Raw genomic sequence first — 23,240 nt, 5'->3', positions numbered from 1 at the left:
CTAGACCAGTGGTTCTTAACCTTTGTTACTTGGATGCTTTTGAACTGCAACTCCCAGAAACCCCAGTCAGGACAGCTGGTGGTGAAGACTTCTGGGAGTTGCAGTCCAAAACTCCTGAGTAACCCAAGGTTAAGAACCAGTACACTAGACGATGATAATCCATTCCACTGAAATCGCTGTTTAGTGAAATCATTGTCTAGCGAAAAGCATTTCCCCATTGGAATGCATTGAAACCTGTTTAATGCGTTCCAATGGGGAAGAATCGTCGTTGTCTAGCGAAGGTTGGCCATAGGAAAGCCACTTTGCGAACCACCAATCAGCTGTTTAAATCGCTCTCTTGTGAAGCTTAGGTCCTGAAAACACCTGTTTTGCGAGCGCGGAGGAAGCTGTCAAAATCGTCGTCTAGCAAAAATCGGTTTGCAAAGCAGGGACCAAACATTGTCCAGCAAAATTCCCCCATAGGAATCACTGTTTTGCGAATTGCTATAGCGATCGCAAAAAGTAAATGTCTAGCGAAAAAACTGTCATGCGGGGTAACTGTCTAGCGAGGTACCTCTGTACTGTAGTTCTGTGCATAGCTACTTAAGGCCCACTGAGTTAAAAAGGACTTACTTCTCTCAGAATTGAGGAAGTAGTTGTGGGAACAGAACAAATTGCTCTAGCTGCCACACCATCCACCACTACCCCTACCAAGCAAGAGCCTCAGCTCCTGTGGGCAATTATGGCTCAGGCCCTACCATACTGTGGGCCAGAACTCTTCATACATTTGGGGCCATGTTGAAAGCTGCAGTGAAGACCTCAATGTCTTATCTGTGCCAGTCCCCATGAACCCTCTAAGACAATCATCCTACTTCCAAGTAAATGTGCCTTGAATTGTGTCCCACACTGCACATGATTAAGCATGCAAATGTAATTGGCACCATTTACACTAGTAGGTTTATTTATTTATTACACTTATATAGAGTCTGCAAGAAGGTAAAGATGGATGTACATGATGCTCTTTCTCCCTATTTTTATCTTCACAACCATCCTCCATCTACTGATGGAGCCTCATCCAATGTCTCTCCCTGAGAATTTGATACAAGCTCTCCCCAAAATTATAACTGTGATGCCACGTTGACTCTATTTCCTAGGGCTTGCCATTTACTACTTTTTTTCCAAAGTGCATGCACACATCACATTAGTTACTGCACAGCACGCTTCTGTGTCGTTTTAACAAGGGATTGGTTTAAAAGTGGTAAAGGCAGGCTTTTTCAAAGCATGCTGAGTCAAGCAAGGATTCCCTTAGGGTTGCATCAGAGTGACTTTTGGCAAGCGTCCCGTTATCAGTGACCTAACCATGCAAACTTAATACCTGTTTGTGACGAAGTAAATGGACTCACACAGGGCTCTCTAGTAAGTGGATATAAGATCGCAGTCAGATATGCTGTAGTGGACGATTTTCCTCGTCATGGGAGCGCAATTATCCGTGTGTAACTGCCGTTGGCTCCTGATAACTCTTAGCACCACAGGAGCGTTGCTCAGCTGAACATGTTAGCAGCATGCAAGCGGGAGAAATACTATTTATTGGGGTGATCGAGCAGCCGATCAGAACGGGTTGTCGATGTCTGCATTTGTAAACCTGGCCTTACGCCTCGCTCATGCTCTCTACTGACATGCTTCACTCCCCGTCTCACCCTTTCCACCTACTTAAAAGATCCCGATTAACCTCATTCCGTTTTAGGGGAGGAGTGGAAGAAAAGGAAAGAGTTATCCGTCAAATTTCCCCGCCCTTAAGGGATCCATCTTAGATCAGGGCATTTGCGCTTCCCTTTTTACTAAGGGCGCCTTCTACAGAACCGCGTATGGAAAACCAGCTTGCGGTCTCAGCCTTCGGTCCTATCAAGACTGTAAGAAACAGCAGCCATCTTTGTTGTGGGCAAAGTAATGCCTTTTTTCCCCCCTGTGGAAAAACAGCCCCGCCTCCTCTGGCTTCCTTCGCTGATGTCACGAGCCGCGTAGGCGGGGTGTTTCATGCCACTGCTGGATGGGCGAAAGGCGTCAGCTGATCAGTTGGCTTGCTTGTTTCAATATGGCCGCCTGGCTAGGAATGCCGATCTTAGGGCGCAAGAGGAAAAAAGAGGGCGCGACCGTGCTCTGGTCCGTGGGAACCTTGTGGCTGGCTTGCCTCACGGTGCGGGGTGTGGCGGGCCGCGACCCTCCGCTGAAGTGCGAAGACCTGAGAGTCGGGCAATATCCTGGAGTTGTGGGGACGCGGTATAGTGACTAGTTACCATGGTGATGGGCCTTGCACTGGGATGAAGCGTGGGGATGGGGGGAAAAGGTGCAGGGTTGCCGCCTTTGTTGGATGAACTGTGAGGCGAAAGTGCCACGCCTCGCAAACACGCAGAGCTTCCTCACTAACTGGGTTGCATGTTGAGAAGCTACTCCTGTTGGATTTCTGTTGCGTGCAGCTGCAAAAATTGTTGATTTTGACTGGTTAAAAAATATACTTACAAAGAGGGATGGTATAGTGGGAAGAGCTTCTTCATGGGTGGCTGTAGTTTATGGTGGAGCCGTTAGGTAAACTACCTCGAAGCAGGCTGTGAGCTCTCTCTCTCTCTCTCTCTCTCTGTGTGTGTGTGTGTGTGTGAGAGAGAGAGAGAGAGAGAGAGGGAGGGAACTGCTAAGCACAGGAGAAAGAAAGTGGTGATTTCTCACACATCTCTTCCTCTTCTGCCATTACTAGTTGTTCATTGTGCTAAGGTGTCTTTGGTATGGAGTAACTGAATTAAAAAGTAAATGCTGACATATGGAATACACTCAACTGTTGTCTAATATTCTGAAACAGCATACAATGCTGAATACTTTGTTTAGGGCTGTCATGTTCTGGCAGGAAAAAAAACTAATAAAAAGATCATTTTATGTAAGACAAATTAGATGCCCATCTGAAGCCTCTAAGTCACCTTTCTGTCAAATGTTTCTATGCAGTAGATTGTCACTAGACGCTGTTCCAAGTCCTCCATACAGAGCACATTACCATAGTCTTTTGAGACTGAAGGATGCCTAACTGTATTTGGTAATATTTAGAGTTGAGCCATACAGATCAATGGGAGGTTAGTCATGGGTAAGCCCTGCTGAACACAGTGGTTAAAATTCTATTAAAAGTTTACTCCAGAGTAAGTGAAAGTAGGTATATCATGGCAGTAAATTACTAATAATTAACAAGATGCAAATTATGTGTATAACATGTGACTAGGCACACAAGCACCTTACTAACTGTGATTCACCATTAGAATGTGCACAGTTTCACTTTCTCTAGAGAAAAGCCCCAATAGGATTTTGGCTGTTGTGTTCAGTGGGCCTTCTTTTCTGGGATTTTTTTTTTCCTGGGAGTACCTGTTTTCTGAGAATAACCTGTATACGAATACAGTGAGATTTAAGCTTCGGTGTATGTGCATAGGTTTGTGTTGTAGAGTGGTTGGGCACAAGTAAATATCATAAGAGACTTGGATTGTTTGCCTCTCCATAGAATCATAGTGTTAGAATGGACCTTCGATGTGTAACGAAAACAGAAGAAGAAGAAAACGAGAAAGAGAGAGAGAGAAAGGAAAAATTAAAGAACTGTGGCACTTTAAAATCCCACAGATTTATTTCAGTACGAACTTTTGTGGATTACAATCCACTGTATCAGACACATGGATTATAAATTAAATAAGTTTATATAGTCCACAGAATGGAGGGGTAGAGACCAACTGAGATGGGAAAGAGGATGAAAACTACATTTCTTATGGGCTTTCATCTTCAGCTCCCTACTGAGACCACTGAGATGTATCATCAATAATGTACAGCCCATTCTAGAGAATAATACTTTGCTCTCTGAGACTATAGCCATACTGACTCATAGGCAGCCACCCAAAATATGAGGCCACAGAACACAAAGAGAAAAGAAGATGATTGCTACAAACCCAGATGGCAGTTGTGTTTCTGCATCTACTGTGCCAGCATCAATATTGACCCGAACAATGTCGCACACAATACAAGGGGATTCTTTACATGTTCAGCTGCTAATATTATTTATTTTATTTATACCCTGCCTATCTGGTCATTATGACCACTCTGTCATACCTTCTTTGCTAGCTTGCATCTCTGGATTCTACAGGAAAATAAATGGACACACATCTGACATCAGAAATGGCAGTACTTAAGAGCCCATTTCAGAACACTTCTATGTCCTAAGACACTGTCGAAGATCTCAAAGCTAGAGAAAGTGTGCCAGCTGAAATGGGCTGTATTCTTAGCATTCTGTGTATGTTAACACTCTGGACTAATCCAGAGTTGTGCTCAGTTGCTTTTAAATATGTTTTTAGTATTGGTTTAATTTACTGTTTTTAATATAATATTTGTTTAATTCTTTTTAATATTTGTATACCTTCGGTGTTAGCTTTTAAATTGTCTTTTTAATTATGTAAGCTCGCTTGGATCCTTTTAAGGAGAAAGGCAGGGTAAAAATACTGTAAATAAATAAAATAAATAAATTGTATCATTACAAATAAAATGTTTCCTGGGACATAACGGTAATTGCATACTTCTGATTCCTTATAAGGGGATGCCTATGTGATTAGCACTGAGATCCTTTCTGATTTTAACAATGCAATTGTAATTCTAAAAGCTCATTATTAGCCATCCTCTTTTTCCCTTCTTACTTTGTCCTCACCCCCAACATGTACTTTGTGTATATAAGCCTGTGGGCTATCAATTATGTTCTATATGTCTGTAAATTGTAATCCATGAAAACTCACCTTGAAATACATCTGTTCATCATTCTGTTGCCATAGCTTTTTAAAAAAAATTACTGTTACACATGCTGAAACAGACTAATACAATGACCATTTTGAAAACGGGCATTGTGCTCAGTGTATATTTTATAATGTATATCATAGCTACATGGATTATGATGACTGTCACTTACCCTCCGTTTATATACTCTAGTGAAGGAGAACTGGCCAGCTTCTAAGGCACCACCTGTTTCTACTTCAAAATGCCTTGATCCTTTCTGCTCTCTTTTATAACATCTAGATCTTCAATTTTTGGCTCTCCAGCTATTTGGCTTCAGCTGTCAGAATTCCATATTGCCTGGGGCTTTTGATGATAGATGTCCGAAACATGGAGGACCAAAGATTAAGAACCGTTGACCCTAGATGAATGCAAAATAAAATCTGATGTGATTGTACTATTTGAAACCTCAGTGCTCATTGATGTGAGGTAGAAGGAAAGGCAATGGACAGCATAATAGTGCATATCATGTGTTTTGGTTGCTTATCTTGTGGATATTATGACAAAAAGAGACATGAAGTAGGGCAGCTTTTGTTTATGTATTCTCTAACAAGGTCCTGGTTAATATAAATAGCTGTACATCTTACATCTTTGTGTCATCATTTGAAGTAAGATGAAAACAATTAGCCACTGTGACTTGTAAAAAAATTTTTTTGTGTGTTATGGCACTATTGTGGAACTCTTACATGAGAATTCAGCTTGTATTTGTTTCCCTTAATTGTTCAAACATATATTTGCGAAGATCCTAAAATAGATAATGAGACACAAGAACCCTTGAAATGTACGAATCGCACTGCATATGGTAAGGATTATGGTAATCTTTTTGTGCGTTTAACTCTACTTATTCTTTGACCAAATGCTACCAATGGTCACTAAAGTCCCCTTAATACCTTTTTTTAACGGATTATCAGACTGTATGAACAGGGGAGGTTTTTCTCTGCATGAGTTAATACTAGAGTGGCCTAACACTATTTGTGATTGGTTGTAGGTATAGTTTGACCTCTTTGAATCTTTTCTTGTGTAACACAATAGGCATTTTTAATAAGTATGGTAATAATTGGCCATATATATTCTGCGTCACTGACGCAAAATAATGTTTGGAAATATTTACCATACTAGTCATTCAAAATATTTTTAAGAAACTGTTTACCATGCATCTTTGTCACCGTAAAAATGTACTAAAATATATTGCTGCTTTTTTTTGCAACAGAGATTGTAAATTTAATCTGTTCTGAAGCAATATATTGTATTGTGTTCTATTAGATGTTTCGTGCAAAACATGCAAATATTTGTCTCACATCTGAAGCATTTTAATGGTGTTCAACACAACATACTTATATTGTCTTTATGCTCTCAGTTGCCTGCCTACCAGCTCCAAATATTACTTGTAAGGATTTCAATGGGAATGAAACCCAATTTACTGGAACAGAAATTGGATTTTACAAGCCTGTAGAATGTCGAAATGTGTGAGTACATGTGTTTAGTGCATAATACCTCTGTTTTTAGTGAACATTGGATACATAAATGTTAAAATGGTTTATATTCTTTATCAGCCTTTTGTATTGAAAAATGCTTCTGTTCTCTTTTTGGTTTTATTATAGATAATACTGTAATAGAGAATGAAGTATTAACATACCTTTTTTAATTGACTGTATAAAATGTATTTCACACAGGTAAAGTAACTTCATATTTGAATTGAGAAAAGAAACTCCGTCCTCAGCTGTTTAGTTTTTGAAATTTTAGCCTTTTTACATACAGTAGCTCAATTTATTTCCTACCAGTTTGATCTGTGCAGTATTAAACATAAGAAAGCCAAATGATATGTCTTGGAGAATGGGTGCCTAATGTTCTGTATAGGATGCAGCTTCAGACTGTTTGCTTGTGTTGTCTGTTTTTGTGCTTTGGCTTATACCCACTCCCAAGTAATATATATAGAATACCAGCCTTTGAGTACAGAGGCTACTATTGGTGAACTTCTTTGTAACTGCTGCACTGTACAGCTGAAGAGAAAGACATGTACAAGAATGCTGATCTGAGATTAGGCTTGGAGCACAGAAAAATGTCCTTAGCAGTCCCTTTTGCCCTTCAGCTCTTTGAACAGTTTGTTGAATTGGAAGTTAACTCATGTGCTTGTACATAGAGAAGGTGTAACATGTCTGGACAATGCATTCTGAAATATATTTTTGAAGTAGGTAAATCCAGAATATGTATATGTCTGATAAATACTTATAATTAGGGAAGAAGAAAGGTAGATGTGAAATTTCGTTCAAGTTCTGAGATATTACCCTGTCCAAGTTTTCATTTTGAAAATATTTGCTTGCTTATGGAACTCTTGCTATATACTGTTAGTGTTTTGGTCAGGGTGGATTTGCTTTCAGTCACCATTTAAATTTAAAAAATACTTTGAATGATTTAAATAATTTTTTGTGTTTAAATTGTGATTTAAATCGACCTTTGGCCTTTGGAATGCCCTCCCAAACAACATCTGATTGCCGTTGACATTACTGACATTTTGGCACCAGGTTAAAACCTTCCTGTTCTGGAAGTTTTTTAATTGAAGGTTTTAATTTTAATTGATAGAGTCATGGGTCTAGATTGTTGTTGTGGATTATTTTTGTTTTTGTTTTTATTTTTGCTTTTGTAACCGTATTGTTTTTTAGCGTTTGTGTTTTTAATTGAACTGTTTTAATTGATGTTGGAAGCCGCATGGAGACTCTTGCAGAGTGTGGGCGGCATACAAGTCGAATGAATGAATGAATAAATAAATTTGGTTTTTAAAAAATCCCAGATTTTTATCCACCCTAGTTTCATTACTAGTAGATTTCCATTTGATCAAGCTCTGAATTTGTTCAGTACTGATGGCTGATTTTTCTAATGAGAAACTGAACATAATTTCTGATTTATTTAATGAGAACGATTCAGCATATTGTGTAAGCCACATTTCTTTTTTATTTCTGTTCTTAGGAATGGCTACTCCTATAAAGTAGCAGTAGCTCTGTCTTTATTTCTTGGATGGTTGGGAGCAGATAGGTTTTATCTAGGATATCCTGCACTAGGTAAGTCTCTTTCATTTGTTCAAATATTAATCTATAGGCTAGTTCGGTGGTGTCATACAGTATGTATCAACCTAGCATATTAACAGCTAAACATTTTAATCTACACAGCAGCCAAGTAAATCAGTTCAAATTAATCAGAACAATGGCTCCTTTTAAAAGAGGAGAATGTATAAGAAATGAAAAGCAGGTTGCAAAAGCTGTGGGAGACCATCCTTTAGCAGGCAGAATAAGAAAGTTGAAATTCTGTAGCAGAAACATGCAGATCAGAAAACAAACAGTGTAGCACTGATAGAAGCCAAGAATCTGGGTTTTGGACCCTCTGTATTCTCCTACAATCCATCTTTGGACAATGCTTCTGCTTCGTCTAGTATGGTTGGTTCAACAGTCAAATAGAAAGGAGAACTTCCATGGCTATGTAGCAGTGGTAGCAAGTTCAGCTCACCCAAATCAATGATACATCTTCAATGAAGAACAGCTTAAAAGAAGACATGGAAGAAACCTGCCTAACACCAGAATTATTTAAAATATTTTTACCCCACCTTTGCCTTAAAAATTACCCAAGAGCCTTAAAAATTACCCAAGATGGCTTACATTATTGAAAGTAATATTTAAAGCTTAAGAAGTATAGAAATATTATAAAGCAACAAATACTACTCTGAGAAATGGTAAACAAAAGCAATACTAAGAACACATTCAAAGCCCTAATGCATAACAATCCATTTTAAAAAATCTACTCGGCCAGCCGAGGGAAAGCTTTGCAAAGATGGACCCAGTCTGGCCTCTTTTGGGAGGGAGTTCCAGAGTCTTGGAGAAGCCTTCTCCCATGTCCCCACCAAACAGACTTATGAAGGTGGTAGAACTGAGAGAAAGACCTCGCCTGATCATCTTAACACTTGAGCATAATGGGAGACAAGGTGTTTGAGATAGCTTGGACCAGAACTGTTTACGACTTTATAGGTTAAAAGCTGCACTTTGAATAATGCCTGGAAATAAATCAGCAGCCAGTGAAGGGTTATATGACCCCTATAACCAGCCCAAGTCAGCAATCTGCTGTGTTTTAGACCCACTGAAGTTTCTTGACACTTTCAATAGGCAGCCCCACATAAAGCATGTTACACTAATTCCTCCAGGATATAACTAAGGGAGGCATGTGTCATCGTGGCCAGATCAGACCTCTCCAGGAATGGGCACAGCTGGCACACTAGTTCAGCTTTGTCAGATCCATAATATAGATGAAAGATTTTCACATAGCACACTGTAAGATGTATGAAACTGGGTGCTTTTACTAGTTAGCCCCCACCTAAACCCTGACTTAAATAATTATGCCCCAACATTTATTAAAATGCTTTCCTTTCTCTCTCTCTCTCTCTCTCTCTCTCTCTCTCTCTCTCTCTCTCTCTCTGTGTGTGTGTGTGTGTGTGTGTGTGTGTGTGTGTGTGTTTGTGTTTGTGTGTGAGAGAGACTTCTGTTCCCCCCCCCCTTGTCATTAAGTGGTACTGTTATAACTGCTTTTTTGTTTGCAGATCTTGCTGGCAGCAGTAGTGCCTGTGCTTTTATATGCTTAGCTAAACATGCTTTAATTATTTATTTGCCCATGTTTTTTTAAGTGTAGCAAGCCTCGTGTACCCATTTGGACTGGAAGCCTTTCATATTATAGAGTGTCATGTTTGTATTTCCCAAAGGAATAACACCCATTAAGTCTGTCACTCTTCTGCATGTTACACGAATAGGCAGTTCTCAGACTCCAGTGTATCATTGCAGCAATTAAAAAGATAGAAATCAGCCACATATGCAAACATATTCCAAAGCTTTGTCTAAAACTGCCATAAACTTTATTTCAACTATTTGTTAATGTATTCACACTGTTTCTTTGTAATGTACAATCCGGCATTGGACAAGCAACTCTGTCTTTATAAATTGCTTGTCTAAAGGTCTAATCATAGGGATACATATACGAGCAATATTAGCAGTATTGTGGATTAATCTAACACAGATGCTCAGTGTTCTGTAGAATTCAGAAGTGATGATGTCACCATGCAGATGGTCCAAAGGATAAAAGTGACGTTTATAATACATAGAGTAGTTAAGCCTAATCTATTTCAAAAGCAGATAATTGTGGTGAAAACATTCCTTTCGGCTTGGTGAGTTTTATGTACATTTTCCCCAAGGAAAATAACCAGTTTCTGCTACAGATCCTTAAATGGCATTTTATAGAACTCCTAACGTCTGTGTTACACATTTACAGTCTCAGAACGAAATAAAGTTACTGAACTTTGCATAAGAACCAGCAGTAGTTGATCAATATTTTAAGTCTGAACAGACATGGCTGTCTTATTGCTGTATTACCTACATAATTACAGATTACAAAGTAGAATGATAGGATATCAGGTTCCACTAGTGGATGCTTCTACCTTAACAGGAAGTATATCAATCCATACACCTTTTGTGGCTATCAGCTTGGAAGTGATACTAAAAGAGGATCATAACTTTGCCCCTGATGTTCAATAATACTTATATAATCATAGAACTGTACAGGAGGAAGGGACCTATGGATGTATGAATCCAATCCCAGCCAAAGCAGGAAAACCACAGTTAAGCATCTCTGAAATGTGGCTAATTTATTGTTATAAATTTTTCTTGAACTTGTTATGTTTTATGTTGTAAGCCGCCTAGAGTGGTCAAAATGACTAGATAGGCGGGGTATAAATACAATTAATGATGATGATGATGATGATGATGATGATGATGATGATGATGATGATGATGATGATGATGATGATGATAATAATAATAATAATAATAATAATAATAATAATAATAATAATAATAATAATAATAATAATAATAATAATAATAATAATAATTGTTTAAAAGCCTTAAATGAAAAAGAGTTCACCACCCTCTGAGGCAATCCATTCCTCTGTTGAACAGCTGTTACTGTGAATAAATTTTACCTAACGTTTAGGCAAAATCTTCTTTCTCACAATCTGAATCCATTACTTCGGATTCTACCCTGTTACAGAAAACAAGCTTGTTCTGTCTTCCATGTGACAGCCCTTCAAGTACTTAAATCTTATTGCCTCTCCATCTTCTCTTTCCCAGAGATAAGCAAGCATAGCCACATGTTTTAACTATTCCTCACAAGTTTCTGAGCACTGTTTCAATATGGCCTGGCAGCCAGCTACAAATCTACCTGTCACTCACATCATCTAGCTCAGTTTTTTTTTTTTACCATTCTTGACTACAAGAATATCATGAGAAATCTTGTGAATTACCTCACTGAAATGAAAGTTAACTATATCCACAGCATTATCCTCATCTACCAAGTTTGTGACTCTTGTTGCCAAGAGAGATGATATATAGGTCTGTTACAGGGGGGAAAGATTACTTATTGCCTAGCCATGGTACCCATTGTGGTGTTATGAATAGAATGACAGACTAGGAGTCTAGCAACGAGGGTTTGAATCCAACTTGGCTATGGAAGCTCACTGGGGGAGTAGAACTGGTCATTCTTTATTCAGATTGAGTGATTGATTTTTATACTGCCCATCTGGCTGCCAAGTTTAGAAAAGCAGTAATAAAAACAGTAATAGAAAACCAAAAATAATCAATAACAATCAAACAAAACATTAAAGCAACTAAAATACATTAAGAAATAACATAATATCAGAGTGTCGCATGATTTAAAATAAGGGATGTATAGTAGGACCCCCTTATCCATGGGATCAGTATCCACTTACTCACTTATCCATGGTCTGGAAATATTAAAAATAAAACAATCCAGAAGAATCTATTTTCACATGTATTACCATAACTGGTGAAGAGAGGGAGCCAGAGACCATGCCATGAAGCCTTGTTAATGAAGACTACATAGCTTGGTCTCTGTGGCCATTTGTATGTATGTGAAAATATTTTTTCTGGTTTCTTTCCTTTTACCTAGCTAGCTAGCTGCCTGCCTGCCTGTCATGAGAATTTGTCCTGTATCCAAGTAACCCTGTTTTACTTGATTATTCTTTGATCTTCCTTCTTTGCTTTGAAATCTATTAAGTGATTTCCAGATGGTCCAGCCAGAGTCTTGTCCTGGTGGGAGACATTCTTCAGCATTAATCCATTCAACGAAGTGTGTTGATTTTGTTCTCCATAGGTTTAGCCTAGACTGATTTAATATATAGAGCTTGAGATGTCTGCGGAATTCTTTTCCTCAGATTTAGCTGCTATTTAGAGGGTTGGTGACCATGAAGTGGAATATCTCACTTACCTTGAAAGCTCAGTTATAGTTGATATAAGTTGGTTCTTTAACTAACTAAAGACCAGCAAGTTTTGTTTGCTATAAACTTTTGGATAATAGCTATAATTGCTATGAACGTCATCATCAAATCTGGGACATGGTGGTGCTGTGGGTTAAACCGCTGAAGCCTCTGTGCTACAAGGTCAGAAGACCTGCAGTCGTAAGATCGAATCCACGCAACGGAGTGCGCCCCCATCACTTGTCCCAGCTCCTGCCAACCTAGCGGTTCAAAAGCATGCAAAATGCAAGTAGATAAATAAGTACCACTGCGGTGGGAAGGTAAACGGCATTCCGTGTCTAGTCGTGCTGGCCATGTGACCACGGAGGATTGTCTGCGGACAAATGCTAGCTCTATGAGTTGAAAACGCAGATGAGCAGCGCCGCCTAGAGTCAGACACGACTGGACAAATTGTCAAGGGGAACCTTTACCTTTACCTCATGATCAAATATCGTCTGATACAGTAAACTGCAGTCTACAGATGATTATACCAAATTAAATATGTTTGTCTTAAGGTAGCATAAGACTTCATTGGTTCACTTTCAAACTGATTTAACCTGGGGAAGTTCAAAGTGCTTTTTCAGTTTCTAACTATGCACATTGCCGGTGGAGGGCTGATAGGAAAGCAGTGAAAAATGACCCTTTGCTGTACATATACTTACAGTTTTTGGAGAATGAAAGGTGTTTGAATAAATTATTGTGAAAAGAAAATGCCTACTTTTTAAGAAACTGCACTATTCTAAAATGTATTCACTGAATGTATAACTCGTTCTCTTCAAAGGTTTGTTAAAGTTCTGCACTGTGGGATTTTGTGGCATTGGCAGTTTGATTGACTTCATTCTGATTTCAATGCAGGTAGGTAAATCCACAAGATTAAAATAAAAGGAATTGGCCAGGATCCAAACAGCTATTAAGGCTTTTACAAAAGACTTCTTAGCTTGGTAACTTTGTTGACATCTTTCATTTGAACAGCTTCACTTATCCTATAACCTATATTGCTTTTTAAAATTTCCTGATTCTAAAGCAGTTTGCATAAAAACTATGGGTCTGCTTTTAAAAAAAGTAAAGATTTGGTAAACAGATTCTAGCCACTGTTTATTATTATCAACTTTTATTGATTTTTTAACCATAGTGCTTTAGTATTTCTGTTATTTTTTAACAAGATATACTGTTTCACCATGAAAAGGTGAAAGAGATTATGGGGGAGATGCAACTGAAATTGAAGAATCTAATTAGAGGGAAAGGGAGTGTATATTCCCTGTGATCAGCCCATTTGTTCTCCTCAATATGACTTCCTCAATGATACATGCTTTGAAATCAAACTTGCAAATTAAGTGCGCCTATACCTTTCAATGACCAATCACAAAACAAAGTATGCTAAAATGTACTCTACAGGGGATGAGGAAAAGCACAAGCTATCACAAACAGTGTTTTTATTACTGTAGCAAAGCACCATTTCTAAATACAATATGTGCTAAGCATATTGTCTGTTTTAAGAAGACTGAAAGACCAGGAAAGTATGCAGTGTTTCTCCATTCCCCTTCTCTCCCTCCCTCCCTCTCTTTAAAAAAAAACAACTATTCACCTAAAATGGTTTATTCTACATTCACACCTCTCCAAACCATAATGTCAACTGTGCAGATATGCAGCAACAATGCTTGGTTTTCAGTGTCCTGTAATAATTTCCAAAGTAGCACCTAGAACATAAGCTTCCAAGCCAAACAGCAAAGTCAATATGTAGTGTGTAGTTAAAACTATTGACATTCTGCTCGTGACACCTGAAGGTATGTTCCATGTTGATAATTAATAAAAGTTACTTGCCAGCACATATTCCTGGCTGAAAGTACACATGAGGTTTCAAGCAGTTGATCTTGTAACAGATGCCAAATCTGTCTGGATTCTGTTAAAGACAGTTTAAGATTAAAACTGTAGTAAGGCAGAAATACATAACTCTGGATTTGGATTCATGGGGCTTTCTGAATGAATAATTCAATTTGAGACTGCACAGGAAAAAGTAATTTAAGTCTGTACTTTCAAGGTGCTCTCAGCATGTCTGCATAACTATTTTAGCACTTAAGAAAAGTGTGATAATAATAATAATAATAATAATAATAATAATAATAATAATAATAATAATAATAATAATAATAATAATAATAATAATAATAATAATAATAATAATAATAATAATAATAATAATAATAATAATAATAATAATAATAATAATAAATACAGTATCCTATGATACTGGTCAATATATAGAATGTAACAAAAATCCAAGTGCATTTTGTGGTAAAAACAACATGAATAAAGCAGAGAAAGGCAGGGAATAAGTTTAAAAGACTTTAAATCTAGAAGATAATTTCACAACATGGGGGGAATTATTAATATATTTTTGGGTTTAAATCACAGATTATACTAATGTTATAATAAATATCTAAAAAGTTGCATTATTTATAAGTTTTTTAATTAAAATAACTTACCGTATTTTTCCGTTTATAAGACAACCCGGTGTATAAGGCGACCCCCTCTTTTCTAACCCCAAATTAGAAAATTTGATCCCTGCTTTCCTCACCACTTCCTAAACCCGGAGCTTAGAAAAAGGAAAGGAAAAGCAGGTATCAAAGGGCTCCCCAATCCCTTTAGCTGCTACTTTCCCTTCCTTTTGCTAAGCCACGGGGCTTAACAAAAGGAAGGGAAAAGGAGCAGTCATAGGGCTGCACAATCACTGAGCCTGCAACCAGTGGCGGAGACAGCAGCAGAAGGAGCGGGAGAAGGGGGCAAAGAAGCATCCATGCTCACGCACCTCTCGTGGCTGCCCATTGACTGCTGCTGGCACCGCCCACTTGCAAGGAGACGATCACTGGAGGAGGTGATTGGGTGGTGGTGGCAGCAGTTAATGAGCAGCCATGAGAGGCGGGCGAGCATGGATGCTTCTTTGTGTCTGTCTCTGTCTCCTGCTGCTGCCTTCCATGTATAAAACGACCCTCAATTTTTCCTTGAATTATTTTAGGAAAAAGTGTTGTTTTATACATGGAAAAATTCAGTACATTCAAGAAGGGCATTGAAGATAAGAAGAATGTTCATAAAAGGGAGAAGTTCCATTTTTCTTGGCATTTTTTATTTATTTTATGATAACGTTCAATTTATTTGGTGATTAACAGTGAAACCTACCGGGCCTTCTCGGCGGTAGCTCCTCAGCTCTGGAATAATCTTCCTCGAGATCCATGAAAACTTGGATGTTTAGGCAGGCCTTCCCCTCAGCTATTATTTGATTTATTTTCTTTTCCTGTTTCTTTCCATCTTGAATAACTCTATGTGTCGTTGTTTAGTTGTGTCCGACTCTTCGTGACCCCGTGGACCAGAAAATGCCAGGCCCACTGCCTCCCGGAGTTGGGTCAAATTCATGTTGGTAGCTTCGATGACACTGTCCAACCATCTCGTCCTCTGTCAACCCCTTCTCCTCCTTCCCTCACACTTTCCCAACATCAGGGTCTTTTCCAAGGAGTCTTCTCATGAGATGGCCAAAGTATTGGAGCCTCAGCTTCAGGATCTGTCCATCCAGTGAGCACTCAGGGTTGATTTCCTTTAGAATGGCTAGGTTTGTTCTCCTTGCAGCCCAGGGGACTCTCAAGAACCTCCTCCAGCACCACAATTCAAAAGCATCAATTCTTTGGTGGTCAGCTTTCTTTATTGTCCAGCTCTCACTTCCGTACATCACTACAGGAAAAAACCATAGCTTTGACTATTCGGACTTTCATTGGCAAGGTGATGCCTCTGCTTTTTAAGATGCTGTCGAGGTTTGTCATAGCTTTCCTCCCAAGAAGGAAATGCTGCTCTCCCCATCTGCAGTGATCAGGGAGCCCAAAAAAGTAAAATCTGACACTGCCTCCATCCATATCTTCCCCTTCTATTTGCCAAGAGGTGATGGGACCAGTGGCCAAGATCTTAGTTTTTTTGATGCTGAGCTTCAAACCGTTTTTTGCACTCACCTCTTTCACCCTCATTAAGAGGTTCTTTAATTCCTCCTCACTTTCTGCCATCAGTGTGGTATCATCTGCATGTCTGAGGTTGTTGATATTTCTTCCAGCAATCTTAATTCTGGCTTGGGATTCATCCAGTCCTGCCTTTTGCATGATGTATTCTGCTGATAAGTTAAATAAGCTGGGGGACAATATACAGTCTTGTCGTACTCCTTTCCCAATTTTGAACCAATCAGTTGTTCCATATCCAGTTCTAACTGTTGTTTCCTGTCCCATGTATAGGTTTCGCAGGGGATAGATAAGGTGACCAGGCACTCCCATTTCTTTAAGGACTTGCCATAGTTTGCAGTGGTCCACACAAAGGCTTTTGCATAGTCAATGAAGGAGAAGTAGATGTTTTTCTGGAACTCTCTGCCTTTCTCCATAATCCTTCACATGTTAGCAATTTGGTCTCTAGTTCCTCTGCCCCTTCCAAATCCAGCTTGTACTTCTGGGAGTTCTCGGTCCACATACTGCTGAAGCCTGCCTTGGAGGATTTTGAGCATAACTTTCCTAGCGTGTGAAATGAGTACAATTGTATAGTAGCTGAAGCATTGTTTGGCACTTCCCTTCTTTGGGATTGGGATGTAGACTGACCTTTTCCAGTCTTCTGGCCACTGTTGAGTTTTACAGACATTCTGGCATATTGAATGTAGCACCTTAACGGTGTCATCTTTTAAGATTTTAAATAGTTCAACTGGAATGCCATCACCTCCACTGGACTTGTTATTAGACAAGCTTTCTAAGGCCCACTTGACCTCACTCTCCAGGATGTCTGGCTCAAGGTCAGTAACCACACTATCTGGGTTGACCAGGATATCCAAATCCTTCTTGCATAATTCCTCTGTGTATTCTTGCCACCTCTCCTTGGTGTCTTCTGCTTCTGTTAGGTCCCTCTCATTTTTGTCCTTTATCATGTTCATCTTTACACAAAATGTTCCTTTAATATCTTTGATTTTCCTGAACAAATCTCTGGTTTTTCCTTTTCTGTTATTTTCCTCTTTTTCTTTGCACTATTCATTTAAGAAGGCCCTCTTGTCTCTCCTTGCTATTCTTTTGAAGTCTGCATTCAGTTTTCTGCAACTTTCCCTATCTCCCTTGCATTTTGCTTCCCTTCTTTTCTCTGCTATTTGTAAGGCCTCTTTGGAAGGCCACTTTGCTTTCTTGCATTTCCATTTCTTTCGGATGGTTTTTGTTGCTGTCTCCTGTACAATGTTACGCCCAGAGTAGTCAGTTGACTAGATGGGCAGGATATAAATGCAATTAATCAATCAAACAATCAGTCAACCAACCAGTCAATCGATCAATCAATAAAGTAGCATGTATTTGATCGTGTTAGAACAGGTTTATGCAGCAGATTGTATCCAGTGGCAGAAAGTCCATATTACTTCTAGAAACTCTTGTTTTCATCCTTGCACATTTCTTGATTCTACTTGTCCAAGACATTAGTTAAGCTGTTGCACAGCTCATTAACAAGCCTAATGGGTGTTTTTATTAGCTGTTAATTCTCTTGCCAGAGGTTGGGTAAATAGTAGAGTACTAAGTCTTGTACTTTTACCAGTAGCACAAACATTGTTCTTGGAATTATATTTATTCTGATTTTCTGTAAGAAATAGATTGTAACCGGGAAATACACGTCTATTGTCTTGTGTACAGTTGATGTGATTTACACCCTTTTACAACAAACTTAAAATGTGCTTCCAGAGCGGTAGTAATCACATATACTTGTGAACTTTTCATTTACATACACTACTGCATATCTGCTTGTAGAAAATCTGTTACCTCACCAAATGAGCCAACAAATGAGCCACCAAATGAGCTAAGTATCGTACACTAACCTGTTTATGAGTCATACAGTAAATGAAAGTGTTTCTTAATATTTGTGCTCTTAAAAATAAATGTAAAAGCAATTCATGTTGTAAAACTTTATCTTCTAGATCGTGGGCCCTTCAGACGGCTCTAGTTACATCATAGATTATTATGGAGCAAGGCTTACCAGACTGAGTATTACTAATGAGACATTCAGAAAACCTCAGATATACCCTTAAGCATGCCGGTAAGATCTAGGTATATGAAGTATATGCAGTTAACATGAACTAACTTGAATCAGTAAGTTCTTATTGTTTGTATTCAATGGAACAAATGCATTTGTTTTCAATATCAACTTTTTGCATATTACAGTGGTTCCCAACCTTGGTTAACCCAGGTATTCTTGGACTGCAGTTCCCAGAAGCCTCCACCACCAGGTGTGCTAGCTAGGGCTTCTGGGAGTTGCAGTCCAGGAACATCTGGGTTACCCAAGATTAGTAACCACTGACTTAATAGATTGCTTTTTAGAGAATTAAATTTGAAAGGCAATATAAAATTAAAGAGTAGGAGAAAGCACATTGACAATAAATGCACTTACTAAGTCACTTTCTGTGTGTATCCAAGCCTTCAGTGCAATTGGTATCTTCATCCAGGAGCAAATGCTGCATCTAGATGACAGCCAAGGGACAATAAAGATATTATTTATCTCAATTCAGTTACAAAATAGTTGAACCCATTAAAGATATGCCATAGCTTTTTGTTTTATCAGGCTGTGATGTATCTTACTTCCCTTTGTCCAATTTAGACAAACTTGGTGTCTTTTTAACAATATTTAATATACATATACATTGCAATATAAGAGTAGATTTCAGAATATTTTATAGAATATAGTATTTGCTTTGTGTTTTTATAGAGGCTGCTTCTTGGCATGGCGTAAAAGTAAATCAGAATAACATACAGTCCAGGGGCAATACTAGATTGCAGTGGGTCATGGATTGCATGAAAGGGAGATATAAATCAAATGAGTACTAATAGTAAGTTGTATACCCATTCGACACTTTTGGTTGTTGAACAAGTTGAAAAATACCATAATTCAGTCAATAAAACAAAGAGCTTACTTCAGTGTTCCAGATATTGTGCACAAATACATTCACTAGGGCTGACTATTTCAAGAAGGATTCTGACAAACTGCAACACATCTGGAGCAGGGCAGCCAAGATAGTAATGTGCCTAGAAAGCAAGCACTATGATAAATGATTGACAGAGTTGTGTATATTTATTCCAAAAAGGAGGATAAATCAGCTAGAAAGCAAAAAAAAGTATTCAAATATTTGAAAACTTTCCATATTGAAAATGGAACAACTTTGTTTTCTGATGGCTACAAAAGTAGGATCAAATTGTGGATTCAAAGTACAAGACAGATTTTGCTTAATTATGTAGACAAACCTTTAGACAGTAGGACTTGTTTCATACCTTAGAAGGTATTGGAGTCTCCTTCATTGGGCACTTTAAACTGAATTGTCTACTCTTACAAATACATAATGATATTCTGCATGGCAAAAAGAGAGAGAGAGAAAAAAAAGAGTAAAGGGCTACTGAACAGCCAGAAAGATGCTTGTTAATTATCTTTTCCATTCTGAGCCAAGCCAACATTTGTAGTCTCTGCTAGGAAAGAATATAAGCTGTATTTGCCCCCCTTTTGTTTCCTGTAGTTGGAGCCATACCTCATATGTGAAGCCAAACTTTAGCCCAATTGAAGCTATTGTAATGTAAAATTCACACATATAAGCTTATGGTGGTATCACCTGTCTAGTGCTAAGACTAAGCAATCTTACGCTTAAACTGGATTCTCCCTCAGCCTCAGGATTAAATTGTAGGAAGCAAATGTAATACCTTTTATTCCAGTCATTCCTTCTGTGTGGTCCTGATTTTTATTTTAAAAATGCTAAAATCATGCAGAGTTTATCCTTGGATCTTTATAATCTCTGTGGGTCCTTCTAGAGTTTCTTCCCATTAATCTTTTTCAGTTATAGGTTTTTATTTAATGCTTCATTGCAGATAATAGATTGCAGATAGGAACCTTCCTGATCCATCAATGGTTGTATATAATTTTTATATTTTTAGTAGTTTCAGCTATCAAATTCCATTTGTATACTTCAAGATTTGAATTTTTACATTATGAGAATTGGACCCTTTTATTTATCGCTTATATACTTCTTGCAAAACAGGTGTATAAATATGAGACATCATTATTTAATTATGCATAGAAATTTTATATTATCCCAATAACATGTAAAATATTTTATTATTGCACAGGCCTGAAGGACTTTTTCTATATTGAGAAACAGGAAACAAAATATTTTTACAAAACAAAAAGTGAGATATAGTGATTGGTTGGATTAGTTGTTCCATATGGTTTCTCCATACTGCTAACTGCAGCATGAACTAAATATTTTGGAATGGGCATATTAAATAGTACAGTATTAACCTTTCCATGTGGCAAATCTGTAATTCCAAGCAGTCTTTGCTGACTGGTCACACTGAAAGGCTATATATTAAGTGTTATTGTTTTTCAATGTACCAAAATGGGACCAACATATCTCTGTGCTGTTTCAGAGGCATAGATCCTCCCTTAGTCTGATGACAAGCCTTACGATACTACAGGATTTCAGGGATATATTTTGCTGTTATTGATATTCACCTCTAGGCATAGAAGGACAGTATAGTAGTTCTGTGCACATAGTTACACTTCAGATTACAGACAGGACAGAGAAGATGAATTTGGGTACAACTAATCCAGCTACCAAAACATGAGACAGCAGTAGCAGCAAGTGGACACTGCAAAATATTTTTAATGAAAGTGACATCCCTGTGAATGTAAATAAAATTCATTGTGTTTGAACCGGATAGGTAACACCCCATTAGGAAGAGAACTGTTATGCATGCATTATCATTCCGGTAGCTTTTTGAATTCATGATCCTGTGAGAAGGAGCAGAAAAAGGACGTAGAATATAAAGCCAAGGGCAAGGTATCCTTCCTTATTGCTGTGAGTCTGGAACGCTTGCTCTTCAGGCTTTGAGGGAGACCCAGGCCCCTTCCATTTCAATGATTCTATGATATGCTATACAAACTGTTTTTTCATACTGTACTTCAGACTAAGTGGAAGCTATAAATGTTGTTGATAAGGCAGGAACTAACCAATTAGTATTTTGATTTCTTCCAGATTTCAGCTCCATCTGAGTGTGAGGAAGATACATGAAAGGGGACTGCCTTCAAAGGATAGTATTTGAAGGAAGCATCTTTCTCTTTGGGTTTCACTGAATAAGCTAAAGACAAAAGACCACTTCATCATATACATGACTGTTTACACAAGAGGAGTTTGGACTTTGGTGCTATGTTTTCCAACATAGCCCTACTGAGAAGAGGACAATGACTTGTCTTTTAAATTATTTTGCTAAATACGAATAGACAGAGGATATAATTAATGTTAAATACATCATGAAGTACTTACAGTGGGTTTCATACAAATTGTACAAAAACTGAAAATGTGTGTGTGTATATATAAACAAAATAAGACAGGAAGAAATGACTGCAAATTCAGTGTCCATTTTCTTACTGCTTTTTAAAAGCAAGAAGAGAATTCAAACCAAAAGAATGTTGTTTTACAGATGTATGAAGTTCCAGCTCATTCACCCTCCCTCCCGTGCATCAAGTACATCCTGTACTTTTGGCAACACGTTGACTGGATATTTAAAAGCTGCGAACTGCTCTGAAAGTTTCACATAGTGGCTTATGGGCCATGTGTGTTTGATCAAAATTCAATTACTGCACTGTGCCAGGCTTGGAAACCTATCATTGCAAGTTATGAAGTATGACGAAATAAGCTGCTCTAATTGGTTCAGTATGGGGAGCAGTCTCAACCAAGCTTGTTATGATAAATAGCTTCCTGTGTTAAAGGTTCTCTGGAGCTTAAGTGTCTTGGCTCACCTCCTTCAACAGAATAAGAATATTGTTCCCTAGGAACACTTACATCACTGTCCTTCTTCCCAATTCAGAATTAAATGTTTGTAGCATTTTCATTTTGCTGTTCTTGAATATAAACAATGAGTACTGCTGACATTTCCGTTGTGGTCTGTTCTGTCACTTCTCCTTCCAGATATAAAATGTCCTGCATGCCATGTATCTAGAGTTATAAAGAACATTTTATTTTTTTATACCCCACCTTTCTCTTTAGGAGGACCCAAGGCAGCTTAACAATATCAAAACAAAATATATTAAGGGGGGGAAAAGGCACCTTGTTGTTGTTTTTTAGGAACCCCCTCTTAGGCAGCCTTTTATTGAGAAATAGCCTACCTGAAGAGGTTTTTGCCTGCTTTTGAAAGGACAGCAAAGAGGCGGCCAACCTGGTCTCCCAAGGCTGTGTGTTCCACAGATTGGATTCAGTGACAGAAAAGTCCTTTTCTCATCCCCTTGCCAAATCTACCTTTGAGAGTCTGAGAGAAAGACTTCTCCGATTATTTTAAAGCCCAGGCAGGCTCATAAAGAGAGATGCTGAATTTCAGGTAGTGTGGACCCTGATCATTTTCAGTGGAACTACTAATTGGTTGTTGTGGGTTTTTCGGTCTCTTGGGACGTGTTCTGAAGGTTGTTCTTCCTAACATTTTGCCAGTCTATGTGGCCGGCATCTTCAGAGGACAGCACTCTGTGCTCTGGTGTAGTTGGCTTGGGAGTGGAGTGTTTATGGCTGTGAGATAGGCTTTTGTCCTTTTCAGGAGACAAAATATAGAGTGGGATCTGTTGGTAAGATTTCCAGCTGATTTTGCACTAGAACAACAGGGTTTTGATTCCTAGTGGTTTAAAATAATGACAAAGAATGTTTTTCTCCCAAATTATCTTTGAGGAAATTGGTAGAGTCCATAGAAGGATTTATGTGCATGGTATAGTTCAAGTACTGAGAACAAATTCATAGGCTGAGCACATGCTCAGAAAAGTCACCTTTTTCACACATGATCTGAAACATTTTGTATCCCTCTCCAGTTATTGAATCTCAGGTTTTCAATGAAAAACTTTGTAGATTTTGCAAGCTTCATGTCTGCTCATGCCCTGGCAATACAAAGTACTGATACTTAAGAATGGCTATGTTCCAACTGGTTTTGGGGAAAAGATGTAAAATATTTCATGTGTGTGCTATTTTTGCTAAACATAGGCATCTAGGGAAAATTTGAGCCATACTATTGTCTTTTTCTTCAGT

The 23,240-nt window shown here is 38.2% G+C and overlaps 1 protein-coding gene across 1 annotated transcript; it reads left to right on the top strand.

Annotated features, from left to right (window-relative positions):
* The first annotated feature begins 2,024 nt into the window (after positions 1 to 2,024).
* Positions 2,025 to 22,108, top strand: TM2D1 (TM2 domain containing 1). The gene is made up of 7 exons (XM_072997718.2): positions 2,025 to 2,236; positions 5,548 to 5,617; positions 6,173 to 6,281; positions 7,780 to 7,871; positions 12,939 to 13,012; positions 18,117 to 18,235; positions 21,213 to 22,108. Exons 1-6 carry the CDS (start codon positions 2,027 to 2,029, stop codon positions 18,225 to 18,227), a joined length of 666 nt encoding a protein of 221 aa, XP_072853819.1. The 5' UTR covers positions 2,025 to 2,026; the 3' UTR covers positions 18,228 to 18,235; positions 21,213 to 22,108.
* The last annotated feature ends 1,132 nt before the right edge of the window (positions 22,109 to 23,240 follow it).

The sequence above is a fragment of the Pogona vitticeps genome, chromosome 4 (assembly GCF_051106095.1).
Source record: "Pogona vitticeps strain Pit_001003342236 chromosome 4, PviZW2.1, whole genome shotgun sequence".
NCBI lineage: Eukaryota > Metazoa > Chordata > Lepidosauria > Squamata > Agamidae > Pogona > Pogona vitticeps.
The sequence above is the reverse complement of the archived record's forward strand: the minus strand, read 5'-3'. Positions and strand labels throughout refer to the sequence as shown.

What these genes read in the sequence shown, in the direction of transcription:
- TM2D1 (XM_072997718.2), top strand. Translation starts at nt 2,027, where the DNA reads ATGGGCGAAAGGCGTCAGCTGATCAGTTGGCTTGCTTGTTTCAATATG. An exon ending in CCTGTAGAATGTCGAAATGT is followed by an intron (nt 6,282 to 7,779) that starts GTGAGTACATGT and finishes TTCTGTTCTTAG; the next exon opens with GAATGGCTACTCCTATAAAG. An exon ending in TCTAGGATATCCTGCACTAG is followed by an intron (nt 7,872 to 12,938) that starts GTAAGTCTCTTT and finishes TTCTCTTCAAAG; the next exon opens with GTTTGTTAAAGTTCTGCACT.